Genomic DNA, 21708 nt, shown 5'->3' with positions numbered 1-21708 from the left:
AGTGCTGCAAATGCAACACCTCGTAGTTTCGCACATGTACGCTCATTATAAGATTTAAAACTTGTAAACACAACTGAAAAGTATCATATATACATTGTGGGTTGACCTAAAAAAACCATTGGGCCAACGAGGTCGCTGAACTTTTTAAAATGGGTGGACCAGTGGACTCCTATATTGGCCTTGATCCCACAGGGGCTAGGTCCAAGGCCTTGTCCGAGTCGGATCATTCCCATCCTGAGATCCCAACGACAAAGCGACGGAGCACAAAATCGAGCGCTCAAACTCGTCGGACAAAAGAAGCAACAACCCTATCAGCCGAACCAGTAAAATTCCTTGTTGCCGCCTATTGGCAGCGCCAAATTGCGTGAGGGGAAGAAATCCGGTGCCGGCGGGCAGAACTTGGAGCGTTGCGCGTGTTATTGAATCGGAACACCGAAGGGGCGTCCGCCGGAGGTAGGGGTTTGAGTCTCCGGGGAAATGATGAGAGGTTGGTTGTCGTGGTGTGGGTGGCCTTTGCCCCGTAAGATGCAGCTGTCACTTTACCAGGGGAAAAGTTCTCGGGACGGGTGTAAGATGCGGCCTCAATCAGACGGTGACGACGTGAGTGCTCGTTCCGCCCGAGTACATTTTAGTGTTTTGGAGCAAAATTTCAGGCGACTGAGATGTAGTCGGGCCCGAGAAATAAAACAGACGACGCTGATAGCCGTGCTTCCTCTTGAAGGCAGCGTCGAGGTTGTATCCCCTCCCTCCATGCTCTTCATATCTCAGGTGAAAAAGCAAAACTTTGGTTTGGACGGCGGGGACGCTCTTGTGCCGTTCCCTCGATGGAGGTGCCATTTGGAGATAGCGGTTATGGGTGGACGAGCTCGGCGGTGGTGGTAGGCTTTGTCTTTGCCTGCTCCTGACAGCTTGGTCTGGTGTGTTGTGGTGTGGCATGTGGATGGCGGTGATGTTTCGTGGGTGGCGGCGCAGCGAGGCGAGTGCTCGGAGTCTTTCTCCCCAGTAGCGACCTCCGGTATCCATGCGTGCCCAGGGAGAGCAGTCTCCCACATGCGACCAGCTGCCCGCTCTGTGATCAGTCTGCGGAGACCATGACGCACCTCCTCACAGGGTGCTCATTCTCCAGGACGATCTGGTTTGAGGTCCTCTCGTGGATCCGATCCACTTCGGGACCTCCTGATGGGGGCGACTTCGTGGAGTGGTGGTCGCTGGTGGTGCGGACCACTCCCCGCCAGCTGCGCAAGGGTACCTCGTTGCTCATCATGCTCACGGCGTGGTGGATCTGGAAGCATCGGAACGCTGTGATCTTCGACAATGCACAGCCCTCGGTGCCCGCCCTCTTCAGCGACATCAGGACAGAAGCGCGGCAATGGGCGGACGCGGGAGCCCGGGGTGTCCGCCAACTACTCCCCTAGATTAGGGTCTCCTTTTTGGGTCGAGTTGTACTGCGGGGTGTTTGTCTCTCTCCGGAGGGGCATGTACATAACTAACTTTCTCTATCTATCAATGCATCGAAACGCAAGTCTTTTGCGTTTTCGCGATATAGCTTATGTTCAATGCAACTCTAGGCTGCAACAAAAGTACTTCATTCTTGCTCTATTACATCTACTTTCTTATTTATTCCCTTGTTTATTTTCTATTTTTATATGGTTGCATCTTTCCATTCCATGTTTAAAACCCGTCTGATATTTACCCGGCGGAAGGCTGGAATTTTTTGGGAACGGACGGGATACTAACTTTAATCCTCCCGCAGATAAAAATCGATATTTTGCTCTAAGTCCTTCCACCCCTCGATTGCGCAGCGAGTACGATCACCATTGTTAAACTCCTGATTCTTTCCCCAAAATCGATGGGCGACGCGCCATCCCCAATCGAGGCCGGCTGCCCTCGATTCTCCTCGCCCGGAAGACGCGCTTCACCGACAGCCGGAACGATACCACGGCCACAGCCAAATCAAAAGATGGCTACACCATGGCTGTCTCCTTCTGGATGGAAAACCCGCCGGACTTGTCCCTCTTCTCCATCCACTGTACCAAGCCCCCCCATGATTTGTCGCAAAACCTCAATTTCTCAGTTAGACCACTCGTGGTCGGCGCGGACGGCCCTTTCATCCTCCTCCGCGCCTGGACGGCTATCAGCTTCGAATCTATTCGTCCGAGACAAAATCATGGAGCACTAGGACACTGTACAATCCATGTCCTGGGCTCGACAGGGTTATACCCGACAAGGTGATCACGCTTGGACAAGAAGGCTTACTAGCCTGGGTTGATTTGTCACATGGCCTGCTCGTCTGCGACTTGCTTCTTCTTCAACATCAAGATCCTGGTCCTGTTGGTGCTCCTGTAAGCTGCTTCATCCCGTTGCCTGAGCCGTTGCCTGGAAACAGGTACAAACTCAATTATCCCTTTGCCCCCACCGAAAAGAAGAGAAAACACCCTTCATCGGACGAAACATCCCGCTCGCCAACCTGGTTTCGGGATCTCACATACGCCAATGGCGTGCTCAAGTTTGTTGAGATGGAGAATCATCCCGCTCCTCATCCTCAAAACAAGGAGGACAATATTATCTACGATGCAGACTTGATCATGTCGATCAAGTGCAAACCATTCGAAAGCGATATCTGTATGCAGCTCTCCTCCTTTAGGGATGCATGGAGGGCTGTGACGTGGACTCGGAAACTAGTTTGGCCGCTGCAGTCGTCGTCTAACTTTTGGTGCCAGACATGCGCTGCTCATGTTGCTGACATAAAGATGGGCGCACCATCGTTGGCATTGGCGGCATTCAGGGAACGCTACTCAGCTTTCCCCATCCTCAGCCCGGAGGATGGTGATGATATTATTTATCTCAAATCTATGGGGGAACCCAGTGATGGGAATGGATGGGTGGCTGCTCTTGACATAGGAGACAAGGCACTCAAAGCAGTTGGGCAGTATTATCTTCCGGATGATTTCTATTACGACTATCCTTTTGACCCTGAACATCCTTTCCGTGTCTCTGCATTGTCCCGCCATCTGGATATCACTCCAGGTATGCCTAGTCCTTATGTTCTTATTAGTTCTCTTCTTCTTGCGTCTGCCTTGTTTGTTTGTGTTTGATGGCACCTTCATCTTTGTTTGCTGGTTCTCTAAAAAAACGGTATTGGTGTTGCTTATGAATTTAGCGGCTTCTGTAGGCATTGAAGTCTCGGCATGTTGCAAGATCCCAGAGGCTAGCAGCTCTGCAAATCATCCAAACAACGCCTCAGTTAGTATATCTCCTCACTTTTTATTATTTCAAAAAATTGAATTGCTTGCTGCCAACTAACTTGCACTCTCTTTTGTGCATAGATCAATTTTGGTGAGGTCAGTTCCTGCAAAAGGAGCAAAATCCAAAGGCAAGTTTCTTTTTCTCTATGGAAACTCTGTTCTGCTAAGGCATGGGCATCTATAATTCGATTTGGATCAATTCATTCTATAATTTGTTTTACCTGATATTGCCATATTTTGTTTAATTGACTTTCTGTTCCTCAGGCTATCAGAAATCGCTGAGGAACTCAAGCGTATAGGAGATCATCAGAAGAGTGTACAGAATCATCATATTTCCGAGGTCCATCCTGTTACAAACTATCTGGTATGTTGTATTCCATATGCCCTGTTTCCAATCCATTTTTCCATCATCGTTCAGCAAGATTAATTAGAGTGCACCATTTCCAGCCACAACAACAAAAGTGGGGTGCGGCCCCTGTGTATCCATTGCGGCTCCATGGAAACAATCAGGCATGTGCGGCCCCTGTGTATCCATTGCGGCTCCATGAAAACAATCAGGGATGTGTGCCCCCTGTGTATCCATTGCGGTTCCCTGAAAACAATCAGGTATGTTGTATTTCATATACCTTATTTCACGTTTGTCTATCATCATACAACAAGATTAATTTAGAATGTACCATTCCAGCGACCGCAGCAATGCTTCAACAAGCCAAATGGATCCTGTGGCCCTGGGTATGCATCATTGACCCCTGTACATCGTGGTCAGAACTACCAGCCACTGTGGCCACCATCAAAGCATCAGTTGACGTCTAGCAGTGAGTTTAAACCTCAGGAGGTAAAAGCATTGGTGATATTCTGCTATCTCCTCTGTAGCTCTGGAACGGACCATCTCCATTTGTTATATATTACTCGCAAGATACATGTATTCTTAGTAGTAATTCTCTCACACGGCCGATGGACCCAAGTTGAAATGTTGTGTGCATTGTGCGTTTTGAAAGTAAAAGGGGAAAAAAGCTATGACACTTAGTTTAAAAATATGTCTAAAAGCAACTAAACTGTTACAATAAATTCATTATTTGAGGTCATTGTAAGTAACAAAGTTGAAATTATATATTTCTGCTATGCTGTGATGTGCTACTTTTGACGCCCGTTTTCCCATCATCTTACTATAAGCTGTTTGTTGCCTATGATTTCAGGCACCCCATACATGCTTCAGCAACCACCATGGGTATTCACAACAACTTTCTGCCCCTAATGATCCATGACTAGTGTGATGTCACTGGAGGCAGATGCAGCAGCGCAGGCGGCATGATCTGGCGTATCAAGAAGCCTGAAATAGAGTTGCGTCAGTATTAGCAACCTGCAGCAGGACGACCTGCAGGTAATGATTCATCCCCTTTTGTCGATTCATATCACTTGCATCTATTACTGCTCCTTCTCATGTGGTATTTCAGATTAAACTATCGCTTGCAAGTTTCAGTTTGCTTCTTCTGCATACAAACTAAATCCAGGCCCTGCAGCTCAATGTATATTAATGCCTCCTCAGGTGACCCCAGCTAAAATTGTTGTTTTGATTTTAACCTTCAGAAGATAAAAACGCAAATGGGTGCTGAAGTACTTGTATCTGCTCCAAGGGGACTCGAGAAGATCTGTCAAATGTATGTGCGTTTTTCTGTTTTACAACTTATTATTACTCCTTCCTCGTATCTCTGACACATATTAATCAAGGTTTTAAATAGCGTGCTATTTCATTTAGCGAGGACCTTCTCCAAACGCTATGCACGTTATAGCGTGCTATAGCGCGCTATATATAAAATAGCGTTTTGCAAAAAGATATGCAAATGTTAAGGATTTCGGCAACTAAAATCTTGTCCATCAGATAAATTGCATAACCAGATCGTTTAAAGTACATTCCCAGGATCAAATTAAAGACAACATTTTTTAACACATACTAACATTATGATTTAGAGCCAAGGAGGCAACAACAAAGGTGAAAGCACTCATTCAGAATTGGAAGAAGAATGCATGGCTCATCTACAAATCGCAGGATAGCTTGTACACTACCAATCTAGTCATCTACACATCAATAGTTCAATACATCTACGCATCTACAAATCAGGATGAGGAGGAGGTTCTAGTCAGCTCTAACCTAGTGGGTGATTTTCCTAAGGCGTCTTCGACATCCGAGCAGGAGGAAGTAGCCGATGGAACCCTTTGGGAGGAAGCAACGGATGCCGGCATCACGCTGGAAGAGGCAGCCACCACCGTCGCTAGGTTTTGTCGTACGTATACGGGCTATAGGTATTTAGCTTTGTTGGGGAAATTGGACTTTTGGGCGGATGGGTTGGCATGCATTTTTGGACCTTTGTTTTTGTAGCTAAACGTTTTAGCGCCGCTACGTGTTATGTGTTTTAGCACGATTTAGCGTGTTATTTCGTGTTTAGCACTGTAGCGACCATTTTCGGTCAAATATAGCGTGGAGGGTCCAAATCCGCTATTGCGCGCTAAAACCGACGAAATTGCGCGCTATTTAAAACCTTGATATTAATATCCTTCAGTTTATATCCTTATTGTTTCTCACTCCGTGTGCTAGATCTTCATGCCTTTCGTCAATTACAGACAGTTTATTTTCTATTCTATGGTCTCCAATAGTGCACCAACTATTACTTCTCCTTGCTGAGAATCTGACATAGCAAAAGAGCAAATTGAGAAGCTCTCAAGGCTGCTGCTAACATTGTATATACCACCAAGGGAATTGATGATATCTCACTGAATGTATTCTTTCATTATTCATGCAGAAGTTCATGGTCCTATTTTAAATTTGACTTCGGATATAGTTTGGCATCCTTGCAGTATAGACTATTTATGTAGTTCCTTTAACAAGTCCATGCTATTATTGATATATTTTATTTATCTGCTGCTAGTTTTCGTAGGTGGCACATACAAAATCTGCCGAATAATACTGACATAAATGATTCTTAACTAGAACTTGTAGTAATTCCTTCTCACGATTAATTCCTCCCTCATGTTACTTTTACAACTTCAACTTGCTAAAAGCTAGGACTACCATCACGGTTGTGACTAGATTTAGATTCACTTTTTTTTTTGCATCACGTGTTATATGCTTGCTTGCAGTTTTGGAATCTTACCATGGGAACCAATGCGAGTTTGAAGGGACATGGGTCCATGGTAGTAGTTTCTAAGTTTTCATTTTATGTTTTTCATGTTCTTTTATTAATTGCACATGTATCTGCGCCTTAAAAGAATTTAGAGTTTAAATGTCTGGCCCTGCAAACCTTAGTTCCTGGTGACTTTGATATGCTGTCGGCTGAATGATCTAGCTTGATAATTAAATGATTTTGATCATCTATTTTATGGATTGTTCAGGTCCCATCTTGGTTATTTCTTATATGGATTTCCTTTTTCATTTTTATCCGTGTGGTAGCCACAATGACTTGTGGTCTGATGAGCTAATTTAAATGCAGTGGATCGCAAACATGTCTTGCATGCTGAACTAGTTTAGGCATGCCACCAAGGTTAGTATACCTGCATTTTTTTCATGCAAGTTAACTCACTACACGCCGCACTGTCTTCTGCCACTTCGATACTGAAAAGAGAGTTTTGTATGTGCAGGTTCCATACATCAGAAGACTTGCTCTGTCGGATATCAGCTATAAATTTGTTGGTAAATTAGTAGAACCGATGTATATAGGACTAGGTAGACTATCAAATTGTGATGCAAAATTGTAAATTTTCTCCTTTTTGAGATAATTTTAATGTATGGATGGTGATTCCAATAATAAATATTTAATTTTTGTCACCAAATTCATTCATATTCTATGTTTTGTGTGATGTGATTTAGCATGTATGGACTACGGTCTTTCTATAAGAAAAATCTACCATAGCGATCAAACCAACCTGGCTGAAATATAATATTTTTTAAATAGAATTTTCAATTCATATAGTGATCAAACGCATACCCTTGTTGCCCTAAATCTGTAGCGATTTTGCAACGATTATCCCATGGGTTACTAACGCATCTATATTTGTTGCATTGTACTCCTGCAACACCCAAAACCGCAACGCATTTTTATCCGTTGGTAGAGTCGCTAGCAACGCTCATATGGACATTTAGATACGCATGACTGCGTTGCTGTAGGGGGGTGTCTCTTGTATTGGACCTAGCCCGTATCTCCGACCTACAAGACAAAAACCTTACCTCCGGCTCCGCAGAGCGTTCCCACGGCCTCGACTCCGGCCGTTGGAAACCCGATCTTCTCCCAGAAATCCGCCACAACCTCAGTCTGAGAGAGACCCGACGCACGGCCGATCGGCGTCACGTTAGGTTCCTCTCCAAGACACACGCCACGGCCTCCGCCACCTCCCTAGCATCATCGTCTGATTCCTCTTCCTCCGCGATGCAAACAAATCTAGAACCAGACACGGGCCACTCCGGTGAGGGCCTCTCCGGCGAGGGTTGCTTCGGCGAGGACTGCTCTAGCGAGGGACCGGTAGGCGGCCCTAGGGTTTCCATTCGGAGAGGATCGCAGCAATACTTGGGTGAGATTTCGGTCGAAATTTGATGACACCATACACTATCTTAGTTATGTGTTCCCACTTTTTCTAAATAACTGTAGAGTTTGCTCTCGCAAGTCTGATCCAATTTCTGAATTCTGCTCTGAGAAGAGGTTGAAATGATCAGTAGATGATGTCTGAGTGTCGGCCCCTGATAAATCTTCTGTCGCCCAAAGAGTTGATAATCACTTTTGCATGTCCGATGATGTTAATTAACCTTGTGAACTGAACTCGTACCACATGTCAAATGTTGTAATTGCAAAACATCGAAGACCGGAGAGATCACGTCAACTTTTGCAATTTCGAGTCTGGCTCTACGCTGGCAAATTATATCGTCAGAGTTCAGATTTGCATATTGCATACATTTGAACAACTTTAGTGACAGGGACAAGTTCAGTTTAGAGCTGATATGCTTCCCCAAGTTACAAGCGGTGGGAAAACCTGTAATTCTGCGTTGGCTGATTCTACGTTTATATGGCCTACCCATCTGCCTGCATATTATCTTCATATGTGGGAGTTCTTGATTTGGATAATTTTTTTGTTCATATATTTTGGGTCTTATTAGCTAGAGAATCGCTTGTTATGGTGGTTGGGTATGTTGAGTCTTGCCATGAACCATGTCACCAGCTGGTAGGTGTTTTAGTTGTGCCTGGTTTCTTCATATATTTTGCGCTCCTAGCTATACCGGATGGTGGCCGTCTTGCTTTAGTTTTTTCGATAAGGGGATGACCCCAGCCTCTGCATCAATCCATGTATACGGCTTGTCTCGCTTCAGTTAAGTTAACATGGCATTTCAAGCTTCAGTCTTTACGAACTATGAAGCTAACTCAGTTTGGACTTCGCTAGAACTGCTTGTACAAAGAAAATACAAATAAAACACCTATTAGGCAATAATCGAGCTACCTGATACACAATGATCATCAGCGTCATATTTATCACAGGAAATATCTCTATATATATTGTCTCTCAAGCAATAAATTATCCAGTCACTTATTCACCATCTTTGACTTCGCATCAATATGCGGGATGAGAAAACAATGTTTACTACTTGAGTACGAATATGTATGTGGGAGCTAAAAATTATATAAACACATATAAATGCAATGGGTGGAACTTTTTTATCCAACACAATGTTAAGGCTGAAGGGACTTGTCCCGACTCTGGCATGGCATGTCCTGTCTCCTATTGTTACTTGCTGGTCGAGTAATTAAGACACCTTGTTTTAACATCGTCTATAAAATTCAAAAAAAGTTTTTAAAGCAATAAATCCTCAGTGTATAATATATTAATTAAAAAACCTTTTTTTAGTTCAATAACTACCAGTCGAACAGTGAATTTTCTTGTACAGCTAGAGAACCCAGAATAGGGAGTATTTTTTGCTTTGCTTTTCAAAGGTCGTTTATCCACAGAAGGATAGCATGGTAAAAGCAGCTTGACAGAAATTAGCTTTTCTGGACATGAAAATGAAAGAAATAACATAAAATAATTTGCTGATAATATTTGTCGATTACATTGGTTATTCTGGCAGAAAATGAATTGGAAAATTACACAGAAGGATAAAATATAAGAAACAAAAAGCTATGTTGAATCAACCTATCTCATTTGCGTTTAACTACACTGACGTAAGGCAGCTCCACGGAACCCATGTAGATTTTGCCATTCTCCCTCTCCATGATCTCGGTCGGTCTCACACTCTTGGGACCTCTCATCTCTTCTAGTATCTTTCCGTTGGAGCCGACCCTCACAGCGAGCAAATGGCTATCCCGGCCCAAAGGAAGTTCGTTTTTCTCACGGTGTAAAGCCACCCAATAACCTCCCTTGTTGCTAGGTCTCACATTATCAGGATACCCTAGGAGGTCGGCAAAAGGCTCGGATCTTCCAGTGTTGGGACCTTTGATCCAGTGCCTTAGTAGCTTGCAAGGACCGGTCGATGCAACCACAAGGTGTGTACGGTCGGTGCTGACGGCGACGCTATTAGGGTAGGTCATGTCTATCTGAAGCACCGTGACATCTGAGGTTCGCGGGTCATACCTCATGAGACGCCCCGTGGAGTCCCCAGTTCTCGTCACCATCTCGTGCTGCGCCCTGTTGTAGTTCATAGAGCTGTCCATATACATGTTTGTATATCGCATATACATGTTTGCATATCGCATCATATCGAACCGTGATAGTTATGCATGTTCACCTATCATATATGCGGAGTATTTCAGAATACCGACTAGGTTTCCCCGCTCCGTTTAAATTGGAAGTAGCTCACCCTTTTTTTGTCTTGCCATGCTAACCAACTTTTAATATTGCCGGTACAAAAATAACTTGAACCATATAAATCTGTGTCGGGATTCCGATTCCGCTTAAATTGGATAAGTTGCATCGCATCATATCTGCCATGTCATGCATATCATCTTGAGCATGCCGATTCTTTTGCCGTAGTATAAAGTGGTGCATCCGTTGTTTGTTCTAGTGTTTTGCTTCTTCCCGGATAGGATCATGAAGTGGTGTTGTGAGATACGACAAGTTCTCTGACAAATTCTCCGACAAGTGCATCCGCTGTTTGTTCTACTGCTTTGTTTTTCACAGGCGAGCCCACCTTCTTCACCTATTTAACAGTTTCATTATCGTTGCTCTCCTGCTATCCTTATGTTGCGTTCTTGATCGAGTCACATGTCCTATTCCACTGTTACCCATATGAGCCCTGTTACCTATCCGCTACCTATCGTCGTTGTTTGTTGCTTGAGCCTTGCGAGTCGTAGCGCATATTTAGAGATCTGTTGTTATATCTACATCTGTTGGGTTTGTTGGAAGGTTATCACATTCTATATCAGTTGTTGGGGATTGATACGTCTCCAACGTATCGATAATTTCTTGTGTTCCATGCCACATTATTGATGTTATCTACATGTTTTATGCACACTTTATGTCATATTCGTGCATTTTCTGGAACTAACCTATTAACAAGATGCCGAAGTGCCGCTTGCTGTTTTCTCGCTGTTTTTGGTTTCAGAAATCCTAGTAAAGAAATATTCTCGGAATTGGACGAAATAAAAGCCCGGAGGCCTATTTTCTCACGAAGCTTCCAGAAGTCCGAAGGAGAGACGAAGGGGGCCACGGGGTGGCCAAACCCTAGGGAGGCGCGGCCCCACCCCCGGCCGCGCCGGCCCGTGGTTTGGGCCCCCGTGCCGCCTCTTGACTTGCCCTTCCGCCTACAAATAGCCTCCGTGACGAAACCCCCGGCACCGAGAGCCACGATACGGAAAACATTACCGAGACGCCGTCGCCGCCGATCCCATCTCGGGGGATCCCGGAGATCGCCTCCGGCACCCTGCCGGAGAGGGGAATCATCTCCCGGAGGACTCTACACCGCCATGGTCGCCTCCGGAGTGATGAGTGAGTAGTCTACCCCTGGACTATGGGTCCATAGCAGTAGCTAGATGGTTGTCTTCTCCCCATTGTGCTATCATTGTCGGATCTTGTGAGCTGCCTATCATGATCAAGATCATCTATATGTAATTCTATATGTTGCGTTTGTTGGGATCCGATGAATAGAGAATACTTGTTATGTTGATTATCAAAGTTATGCTTATGTGTTGTTTATGATCTTGCATGCTCTCCGTTATTAGTAGATGCTCTGGCCAAGTAGATGCTTTTAACTCCAAGAGGGAGTACTTATGCTCGATAGTGGGTTCATGCCTGCATTGACACCCGGGACGATGTGATGAAAGTTCTAAGGTTGTGTTGTGCTCGTTGCCACTAGGGATAAAACATTGATGCTATGTCTAAGGATGTAGTTGTTGATTACATTACGCACCATACTTAATGCAATTGTCTGTTGCTTTGCAACTTAATACCGGAGGGGTTCGGACGATAACCTCGAAGGTGGACTTTTTAGGCATAGATGCAGTTGGATGGCGGTCTATGTACTTTGTCGTAATGCCCAATTAAATCTCACTATACTCATCATGATATGTATGTGCATTGTCATGCTCTCTTTATTTGTCAATTGCCCAACCGTAATTTGTTCACCCAACATGCTGTTCGTCTTATGGGAGAGACACCTCTAGTGAACTGTGGACCCCGGTCCAATTCTCTTTACTCGAAATACAATCTCATCGCAATACTTGTTTCTACTCGTTTTCTCTGCAAACAATCATCTTCCACACAATACGGTTAATCCTTTGTTACAGCAAGCCGGTGAGATTGACAACCTCACTCGTTTCGTTGGGGCAAAGTAGTTTGGTTGTGTTGTGCAGGTTCCACGTTGGCGCCGGAATCTCCGGTGTTGCGCCGCACTACATCCCGCCGCCATCAACCTTCAACGTGCTTCTTGGCTCCTCCTGGTTCGATAAACCTTGGTTTCTTTCTGAGGGAAAACTTGCTGCTGTGCGCATCATACCTTCCTCTTGGGGTTGCCCAACGAACGTGTGAAATACACGCCATCAAGCTCTTTTTCTGGCGCCGTTGCCGGGGAGATCAAGACACGCTGCAAGGGGAGTCTCCACTTCTCAATCTCTCTACTTTGTTTTTGTCTTGCTTTATTTTATTTACTACTTTGTTTGCTGCACTAAATCAAAATACAAAAAAAATTAGTTGCCAGTTTTACTTTATTTGCTATCTTGTTTGCTATATCGAAAACACAAAAAAATTAGTTTACTTGCATTTACTTTATCTAGTTTGCTTTATTTACTATCGCTAAAATGAGTAATCCTGAAGTTGAAGTTCGTTCATTTAAGCAACAAGGGGGAGAATGTTTAAAAGATGCTTGGTATAGAATTAGTGATGCCCATAATAGGTGCACTAAGAAACACTCCACCACTATCCTACTCAGGAATTTTTATGTTGGTATCTCTAGTTGGAATAGATATGTTCTTGATTGTCTCGCGGGAGGTAACTTCCTAGGTGCTTCCGCTTTAGAAGCTAGTTGCATTATTGAGAGTTTATTTGGAATACCACCTGTTAATGAAACTAAAAGTGAAACCTCCCTTGAGGATGTTATGAAAAAATTGGAAACCATAGAGAAAAATTGTAGCATTGAAACTAAAATGGAAACATTACTGGATAATACTGATAAACTTGATAAAATCCTAAGAGGAATTAATGAAAGAATTGCTACTCTAGAAACTTGTGCTATCCATGATAATCAAACCCATAGAATTGGTAAACTTGAAGAAGCCATGAGAAAATTGGGTTCAACTTTTTCTTCTCTTAAATTTAATGAGAAAGCTTATGTGGGTAAGTAGCAAAAATTCATGTATGTCTCTAAGGTGCCTAAACCAAAGAATTACTATAGGCCTAAAATTGATAAAACTCCCAACACCGCTGGTAATGATGTTGATGCTTCATCTCTCGATGTTACTTGATACACACTTTCTGCGCCTAGCTGAAAGGCGTTAAAGAAAAGCGCTTATGGGAGACAACCCATGTTTTTACCTACAGTACTTTGTTTTTATTTTGTGTCTTGGAAGTTGTTTACTACTGTAGCAACCTCTCCTTATCTTAGTTTTGAGTTTTGTTGTGCCAAGTTAAGCCGTTGATAGAAAAGTAAGTACTAGATTTGGATTACTGCGCAGTTCCAGATTTCTTTGCTGTCACGAATCTGAGCCCACTGCCCTGCAGGAAGCTCAGAAAATTATGCCAATTTACGTGCATGATCCTCAGATATGTACGCAACTTTCATTCAATTTGAGCATTTTCATTTGAGCAAGTCTGGTGCCATTTTAAAATTCGTCAATACGAACTGTTCTGTTTTGACAGATTCTGCCTTTTATTTCGCATTGCCTCTTTCGCTATGTTGGATGAATTTCTTTGATCCACTAATGTCCAGTAGAATTATGCAATGTCCAGAAGTGTTAAGAATGATTGTGTCACCTCTGAATATGTCAATTTATATTGTGCACTAACCCTCTAATGAGTTGTTTCGAGTTTGGTGTGGAGGAAGTTTTCAAGGATCAAGAGAGGAGTATGATGCAACATGATCAAGGAGAGTGAAAGCTCTAAGCTTGGGGATGCACCCGGTGGTTCACCCCAGCATATATCAAGAAGACTCAAGCGTCTAAGCTTGGGGATGCCCAAGGCATCCCCTTCTTCATCAACAAATTATCAGGTTCCTCCCCTGAAACTACATTTTTATTCGGCCACATCTTATGTGCTTTTTCTTGGAGCGTCGTTTTGTTTTTGTTTTTGTTTTGTTTGAATAAAATGGATCCTAGCATTCACTTTATGGGAGAGATACACACTCCGCTGTAGCATATGGACAAATATGTCCTTGGTTTCTACTTATAGTATTCATGGCGAAGTTTCTCCTTCGTTAAATTGTTATATGGTTGGAATTGGAAAATGATACATGTAGTAATTGCTAAAATGTTTTGGGTAATGTGATACTTGGCAATTGTTGTGCTCATGTTTAAGCTCTTGCATCATATGCTTTGCACCCATTAATGAAGAAATACATAGAGCATGCTAAAATTTGGTTTGCATATTTGGTTTCTCTAAGGTCTAGATAATTTCTAGTTTTGAGTTTGAACAACAAGGAAGACGGTATAGAGTATTATAATGCTTTCAATATGTCTTTTATGTGAGTTTTGCTGTACCGTTCATCCTTGTGTTTGCCTCAAATAACCTTGCTAGCCTAAACCTTGTATCGAGAGGGAATACTTCTCATGCATCCAAAATACTTGAGCCAACCACTATGCCATTTGTGTCCACCATACCTACCTACTACATGGTATTTTCCAGCCATTCCAAAGTAAATTGCTTGAGTGCTACCTTTAAAATTCCATCATTCACCTTTGCAATATATAGCTCATGGGACAAATAGCTTAAAAACTATTGTGGTATTGAATATGTAATTATGCACTTTATCTCTTATTAAGTTGCTTGTTGTGCGATAACCATGTTTACTCGGGGAACGCCATCAACTCATTGTTGAATTCCATGTGAGTTGCTATGCATGTTCGTCTTGTCCGAAGTAAGGGCGATCTACACCGAGTTGAATGGTTTGAGCATGCATATTGTGAGAGAAGAACATTGGGCCGCTAACTAAAGCCATGTTCCATGGTGGAAGTTTCAGTTTTGGACAAACATCCTCAAATCTCTAATGAGAAAAGAATTAATTGTTGTTGAATGCTTAAAGCATTAAAAGAGGAGTCCATTATCTCGTTGTCTATGTTGTCCCGGTATGGATGTCTAAGTTGAGAATAATCAAAAGCGAGAAATCCAAATGCGAGCTTTCTCCTTAGACCTTTGTACAGGCGGCATAGAGGTACCCCTTTGTGATACTTGGTTAAAGCATATGTATTGCGGTGATAATCCAGGTAGTCCAAGCTAATTAGGACAAGGTGCGAGCACTATTAGTACACTATGCATGAGGCTTGCAACTTATAAGATATAATTTACATGATGCATATGCTTTATTACTACCGTTGACAAAATTGTTTCATGTTTTCAAAATCAAAGCTCTAGCACAAATATAGCAATCGATGCTTTTCCTCTATGAGGACCATTCTCTTTACTTTCAATGTTGAGTCAGTTCACCTATTTCTCTCCACCTCAAGAAGCAAACACTTGTGTGAACTGTGCATTGATTCTTACATACTTGCTTATTGCACTTATTATATTACTCTATGTTGACAATATCCATGAGATATACATGTTACAAGTTGAAAGCAACTGCTGAAACTTAATCTTCTTTTGTGTTGCTTCAATACCTTTACTTCGAATTATTGCTTTATGAGTTAACTCTTATGCAAGACTTATTGATGCTTGTCTTGAAATGCTATTCATGAAAAGTCTTTGCCTTATGATTCACTTGTTTACTCATGTCATACACATTGTTTTGATCGCTGCATTCTCTACATATGCTTTACAAATAGTATGATCAAGTTTATGATGGCATGTCACTCCAGAAATTATCTTTGTCATCGTTTTACCTGCTCGGGACGAGCAGAACTAAGCTTGGGGATGCTGATACGTCTCCAACGTATCGATAATTTCTTGTGTTCCATGCCACATTATTGATGTTATCTACATGTTTTATGCACACTTTATGTCATATTCGTGCATTTTCTGGAACTAACCTATTAACAAGATGCCGAAGTGCCGCTTGTCGTTTTCTCGCTGTTTTTGGTTTCAGAAATCCTAGTAAAGAAATATTCTCGGAATTGGACGAAATAAAAGCCCGGAGGCCTATTTTCTCACGAAGCTTCCAGAAGTCCGAAGGAGAGACGAAGGGGGCCACAGGGTGGCCAAACCCTAGGGCGGCGCGGCCCCACCCCCGGCCGCGCCGGCCCGTGGTTTGGGCCCCCGTGCCGCCTCTTGACTTGCCCTTCCGCCTACAAATAGCCTCCGTGACGAAACCCCCAGTACCGAGAGCCACGATACGGAAAACATTACCGAGACGCCGTCGCCGCCGATCCCATCTCGGGGGATCCCGGAGATCGCCTCCGGCACCCTGCCGGAGAGGGGAATCATCTCCCGGAGGACTCTACACCGCCATGGTCGCCTCCGGAGTGATGAGTGAGTAGTCTACCCCTGGACTATGGGTCCATAGCAGTAGCTAGATGGTTGTCTTCTCCCCATTGTGCTATCATTGTCGGATCTTGTGAGCTGCCTATCATGATCAAGATCATCTATATGTAATTCTATATGTTGCGTTTGTTGGGATCCGATGAATAGAGAATACTTGTTATGTTGATTATCAAAGTTATGCTTATGTGTTGTTTATGATGTTGCATGCTCTCCGTTATTAGTAGATGCTCTGGCCAAGTAGATGCTTTTAACTCCAAGAGGGAGTACTTATGCTCGATAGTGGGTTCATGCCTGCATTGACACCGGGACGAGTGACGTAAAGTTCTAAGGTTGTGTTGTGCTGTTGCCACTAGGGATAAAACATTGATGCTATGTCTAAGGATGTAGTTGTTGATTACATTACGCACCATACTTAATGCAATTGTCCGTTGCTTTGCAACTTAATACTGGAGGGGTTCGGACGATAACTCGAAGGTGGACTTTTTAGGCATAGATGCAGTTGGATGGCGGTCTATGTACTTTGTCGTAATGCCCAATTAAATCTCACTATACTCATCATGATATGTATGTGCATTGTCATGCTCTCTTTATTTGTCAATTGCCCAACTGTAATTTGTTCACCCAACATGCTGTTCGTCTTATGGGAGAGACACCTCTAGTGAACTGTGGACCCCGGTCCAATTCTCTTTACTGAAATACAATCTACTGCAATACTTGTTTCTACTGTTTTCTCTGCAAACAATCATCTTCCACACAATACGGTTAATCCTTTGTTACAGACAAGCCGGTGAGATTGACAACCTCACTCGTTTCGTTGGGGCAAAGTAGTTTGGTTGTGTTGTGCAGGTTCCACGTTGGCGCCGGAATCTCTGGTGTTGCGCCGCACTACATCCCGCCGCCATCAACCTTCAACGTGCTTCTTGGCTCCTCCTGGTTCGATAAACCTTGGTTTCTTTCTGAGGGAAAACTTGCTGCTGTGCGCATCATACCTTCCTCTTGGGGTTGCCCAACGAACGTGTGAAATACACGCCATCAGGGATACTCATGCCTTACTTTAATGTTAACAACTAAAATTGCTAAGGAGTGGCATCTGTGAGCCCCTTTGCGAAAGCATCGTATCTTTGTCTCGCTAATGTCCCCAGGATCCGAGTTCTTGTTATCTGTTCCGAGATTGAGCGCTCTACCCATTCGTGGGGATGATTATTGGGACCCCCTTACCCATTACCTTTTCTCAAGTCTATTGAAAAGGGGGCCACAACCTTGGTTTTAGTTGCCTATGCCATGTATGTCATGCTTTACTTACTGTTGCCTTCGGGTGGTTTATATTATGCAATGTACCTTGCGGGACGTTTAGCGAATCGTGTGGTTTGCACGCCTAGCCGCCGACGCAGACCCTGAGTGTGCGTCAGAGTACGGCCGAGAATTTCGTCACAGGTAGCTTAGTCGGGTGGCCCCCTAGACTTTCTTGTTGGTCTGGAAACGGTCTTGTTGTGAGGCGGAGCATAAGCGGGTTCGAGCATGCGTATGATTAGATTTGGGCAACCTCTATAGGGTGTACATCTTATCGATAAGTCGTGTCCGTGATTATGGATGACTTGGAGCTGTATGACTCGATCATAGAACAACTTGCACCCTATACTTGTTGCTAATAACTTGATAATAAAACTCTTACAAAAGTGGTGTGCCCTTGTGGTTATGTTTGCACATTATAGAACCGTTAGCGTATGCGTTCTCTCACCTTCTTTGTTTAGACGAATGTTGTTGCGTGTCTCTATTGGTTACTACACCGGACAATATATATTGCCCACTGGCAAGCACACCGGTCTAGTCTCGCAAGTATGTGTCTTGGTACTTACTCTCGCCTTTCTTTCTCTTTTGTCTCCTCCCCTCTTGTCGGCAACCCTTGGCCCAACTTTCACAGGTATGAGATGACGATGTTAGCAACGTTACTCTTCCGGCTTGGCCTGGACAGGGTTATGAACGATACTGGTTATCTTCAGGACTCTTAGTCCCATTTATATCTTGTTCATACTCGGACGTATTTGATTTTTTTGTATGATTCAGATCTTTTTATTGTATATTTTTATTCTTGACTCGTTGGAGTCGTTGTTGTAATATATGTTTCATGTAAGCTCTATTATAAACCTGTTGTAATGTAACCGCTCGTGGTAATTCCTCTTGCATCACGTGTGTGATTCGCCGTGCACGTCGTGTAGAAGGGCGTCTCAAAATCGACATTGTGCGAAATTTTGACGGAATCGTTGAAATCCTCATGGTACCGGTTTTGAAGCTAAATCAGTTTGGACTTTGCTAGAACTGATTGTACAAAAAAAATACAAATCAGACACCTATTGGGCAATAATCGAGCTGCCTGATACACAATGATCATCAGGGTTCAGAATACAAGCGTTATATTTGTCACACGAAAGAGATCTCTATATATATTGCCCCACGTGCGATAAATTATCCAATCACTTATTCACCATCCATGAATCTCTCAAACTATAGTCTCATGCATCAATATACTGGAAGAGAAAACAATGTTTACTTCAAAGCCTGAAAACTTGAGTATGAATATGTACGTGGGAGCCACAAATGATATAAACATACATGATGCAATGGGTGAGAATATTTTATCCAAGACAATGGTGAGGCTCCCACAAATGATATAAACATACATGATGCAATGGGTGAGAATATTTTATCCAAGACAATGGTGAGGCTGAAGGGACTTGTCCTGACTCTGGCATGTTATGTCTTGTATTATAACTTAGGATTTATTTGTTGTAATTGCTGGTCGAGTGATGAAGACACCTTGTTTTAACATTGTCTATGAAATTAAAAAAAGTTTTTATTATTAGAGCAATAAATCGTTAGTGTGTGTTATATTACTTCAAGAAAAGCTTTTCAGACCAATAAATTGGCAGTGCATGTTATATCAGTTCAATAACTAACCGTGGAACAGTGAATTTGCTTGTACAGCTAGAGAACCTACAATATATAGTGAGTATTTTCTTGCTTTGCTTTTGAAAGGTTCATCCCACAATAAAAGGAGCTTGACAGAAATTATCTTTTTTAGACATGAAAATGAAAGAAATTAACATAATAATTTTCTGATAATACGTGTCAATTACACCAAGAGAAAATAAACTGGAAAATTACACGAAAGAATAAAATATAAGAAACAAAAAGCTATGTTGAATCAACCTATCTCTATTTGCGTTTAACTACACTGACATAAGGCAGCTCCACGGAACCCATGTAGATTTTGCCGTTGTTCCTCTCCATTATCTCCGTCGGTCTCACACTCTTGGGACCTCTCATCTCTTCTAGTATCTTTCCGTTGGAGCCGACCCTCACAGCGAGCAAATGACTATCCCGGCCGAAAGGAAGTTCGTTTTTTTCACGGTGTAAAGCCACCCAATAACCTCCCTTGTTGCTAGGTCTCACATTATCAGGATATCCCGGGAGGTCGGCAAAAGGCTCGGATCTTCCAGTGTTGGGACCTTTGATCCAGTGCCTTAGTAGCTTGCAAGGACCGGTCGATGCAACCACAAGGTGTGTACGGTCGGTGCTGACGGCGACGCCATTAGGGTAGGTCATGTCTGTCTGGAGCACCGTGACATCTGAGGTTCGCGGGTCATACCTCATGAGACGCCCCGTGGAGTCCCCAGTTCTCGTCACCATCTCGTGCTGCGCCCTGTTGTAGTTCATAGAGCTGTCCGTGAAGTAGACCTAGCCGGTAGTTTGGTCGACGTCAACCCCGTTGGTGAAGCTTAGAGGTATGCCATCGACATTGTTGACCAGCACCGTCGCCTCCCCGCCGCCTGGGCCAACCCTCATGAGACCCTTGTACGCGTCGGCGATGTACAGGTCTCCTGTCTTCTGGTCGAACCGAAGGCCGAGCGGGCGGCCACATTGGCTCTCCGTCGCGGTCTCCGGGCGGAATTTGGTGGCCGTGCACAGCTTGCTGTCGTAGCCGGGGCCGTGCGTGTAGGTGGTCCAGCCAAGCTTGTCGCCGTTCCACTTGAGGACGCGGCCGTCGGAGACGCCGCTGTAGGGGCCCTGGCCCTGTCCGTCGAAGGCGACGCTCTCCGGCCCGCGGACGTTCCCGCGCGGCAGCGGGAGGTGCTGGCTCCGGGTGGCGTCGAAGCTGGCGGCCGCCATAGCGGCGGGCAGGAAAAGCATGACCAGGATCACCAGGGCGATCGTAGCCTTGGCAAGGCGGCTCATCCCGCAACCCATATTTGCTTGTTGCTTCTTCGATTGGTCGATCTATCAAGTTCGCGTCGTTGGCTAGCTCGTATTTGGTTCTGCGATGGAGCTTCGTATGTGGTTGGCTGATTCGCTAGCTCGATGGTTTGTGGAGAGTACACGGTGGGTGCCTGCACTTATATACTGTAGTAGTAGTACTGACCGAGAACTATTTACCGTTCCGAGTCGGTGCATGAAACAGATTCCGAGTCGAAGAGAAGTACTACTTCGTACTACTGTGGAGAACTATCCTACTCTTGTCTCTCGATCGGAGTAGTAATTTCTGCGCGACTTTGCTTAAAGTGCAGCGATTCCGAGCGCGATGGTGACTCCGCGTTGAACACGACGAGCTGCCCACGAACGGAAGGCCTCTGATTCAGTTCGTGGCCACATACCTGATTGTTTCATAGATCTGCAATGGATACACAGGGGGCGCACCCCACTTTTGCTGTTGTGCTGGAAATGGTGCACTCTAATTAATCTTGCTGAACGATGATGGAAAAATGGATTGGAAACAGGGCATACGGAATACAACATACCAGATAGTTTTCGTATTCTCGAAGAAAAAAAACATACCAGATAGTTTTTAAGGAAATAGTTTTTAACAGGATGGACCTGGGAAAAATGCTTGGAGTATTGCTTTTCTATCCTCTGTATTGTGTCATTTCTATTCTGATTTTTGCCTGTCTGGAACATTATGGCCGAAAGTTATGCACCTCTTTCATAGGTTCAAAACTGACACATGGATATTGGTGCACGGTGCACCTGTAAATGTGCACCAATTTTTTTTTGTTCAAGTTAGTTTGTTCCACTGGTGGAAAAAGGGCTTTTGGTCGCGGTTCGCAACTGCCATTAGTCGCGGTTGCGCAACCGCGACCAAATTAGCGCGACTAAAGGCCCCCCCTTTAGTCGCGGTTGCTTACGAACCGCGACTAAAGGCCCGTCCACGTGGGCGCCAGGCGACCGTCGGGCGGAGGACCTTTAGTCGCGGTTCTTCGGCCAACCGCGACTAAAGGCCGCCGCAGGTTTAGGGTTTTTGGCCCCCCTAAACCTGCCCCCCCCTAAACCAGTTTTCTGTTTAATTTGTATTGTTTTATTTCTTTTGTGCTTTATT

At 44.0% G+C, this 21708-nt stretch overlaps 2 protein-coding genes and 1 pseudogene across 2 annotated transcripts; 1 reads left to right on the top strand and 2 right to left on the bottom strand.

Annotated features, from left to right (window-relative positions):
• The first annotated feature begins 1091 nt into the window (after window positions 1-1091).
• LOC124695715 lies at window positions 1092-4945 on the top strand. The gene is made up of 9 exons (XM_047228535.1): window positions 1092-1366; window positions 2213-3027; window positions 3173-3243; window positions 3327-3373; window positions 3510-3609; window positions 3693-3851; window positions 3931-4080; window positions 4442-4626; window positions 4833-4945. Exons 1-8 carry the CDS (start codon window positions 1092-1094, stop codon window positions 4508-4510), a joined length of 1686 nt encoding a protein of 561 aa, XP_047084491.1. The 3' UTR covers window positions 4511-4626; window positions 4833-4945.
• Window positions 4946-9418: 4473 nt separating this feature from the next.
• Window positions 9419-9922, bottom strand: LOC124701506 (protein STRICTOSIDINE SYNTHASE-LIKE 10-like). Its single transcript, XM_047233577.1, has one exon. It carries the CDS (start codon window positions 9917-9919, stop codon window positions 9419-9421), a length of 501 nt encoding a protein of 166 aa, XP_047089533.1. The 5' UTR covers window positions 9920-9922.
• Window positions 9923-19553: 9631 nt separating this feature from the next.
• On the bottom strand, window positions 19554-20585 carry LOC124699524 (annotated as a pseudogene).
• Between the last annotated feature and the right edge of the window lie 1123 nt (window positions 20586-21708).

Source organism: Lolium rigidum, chromosome 3 (genome assembly GCF_022539505.1).
Source record: "Lolium rigidum isolate FL_2022 chromosome 3, APGP_CSIRO_Lrig_0.1, whole genome shotgun sequence".
NCBI lineage: Eukaryota > Viridiplantae > Streptophyta > Magnoliopsida > Poales > Poaceae > Lolium > Lolium rigidum.
Note: the sequence above shows the minus strand (reverse complement) of the source record. Positions and strands in the feature narration are given on the sequence as shown.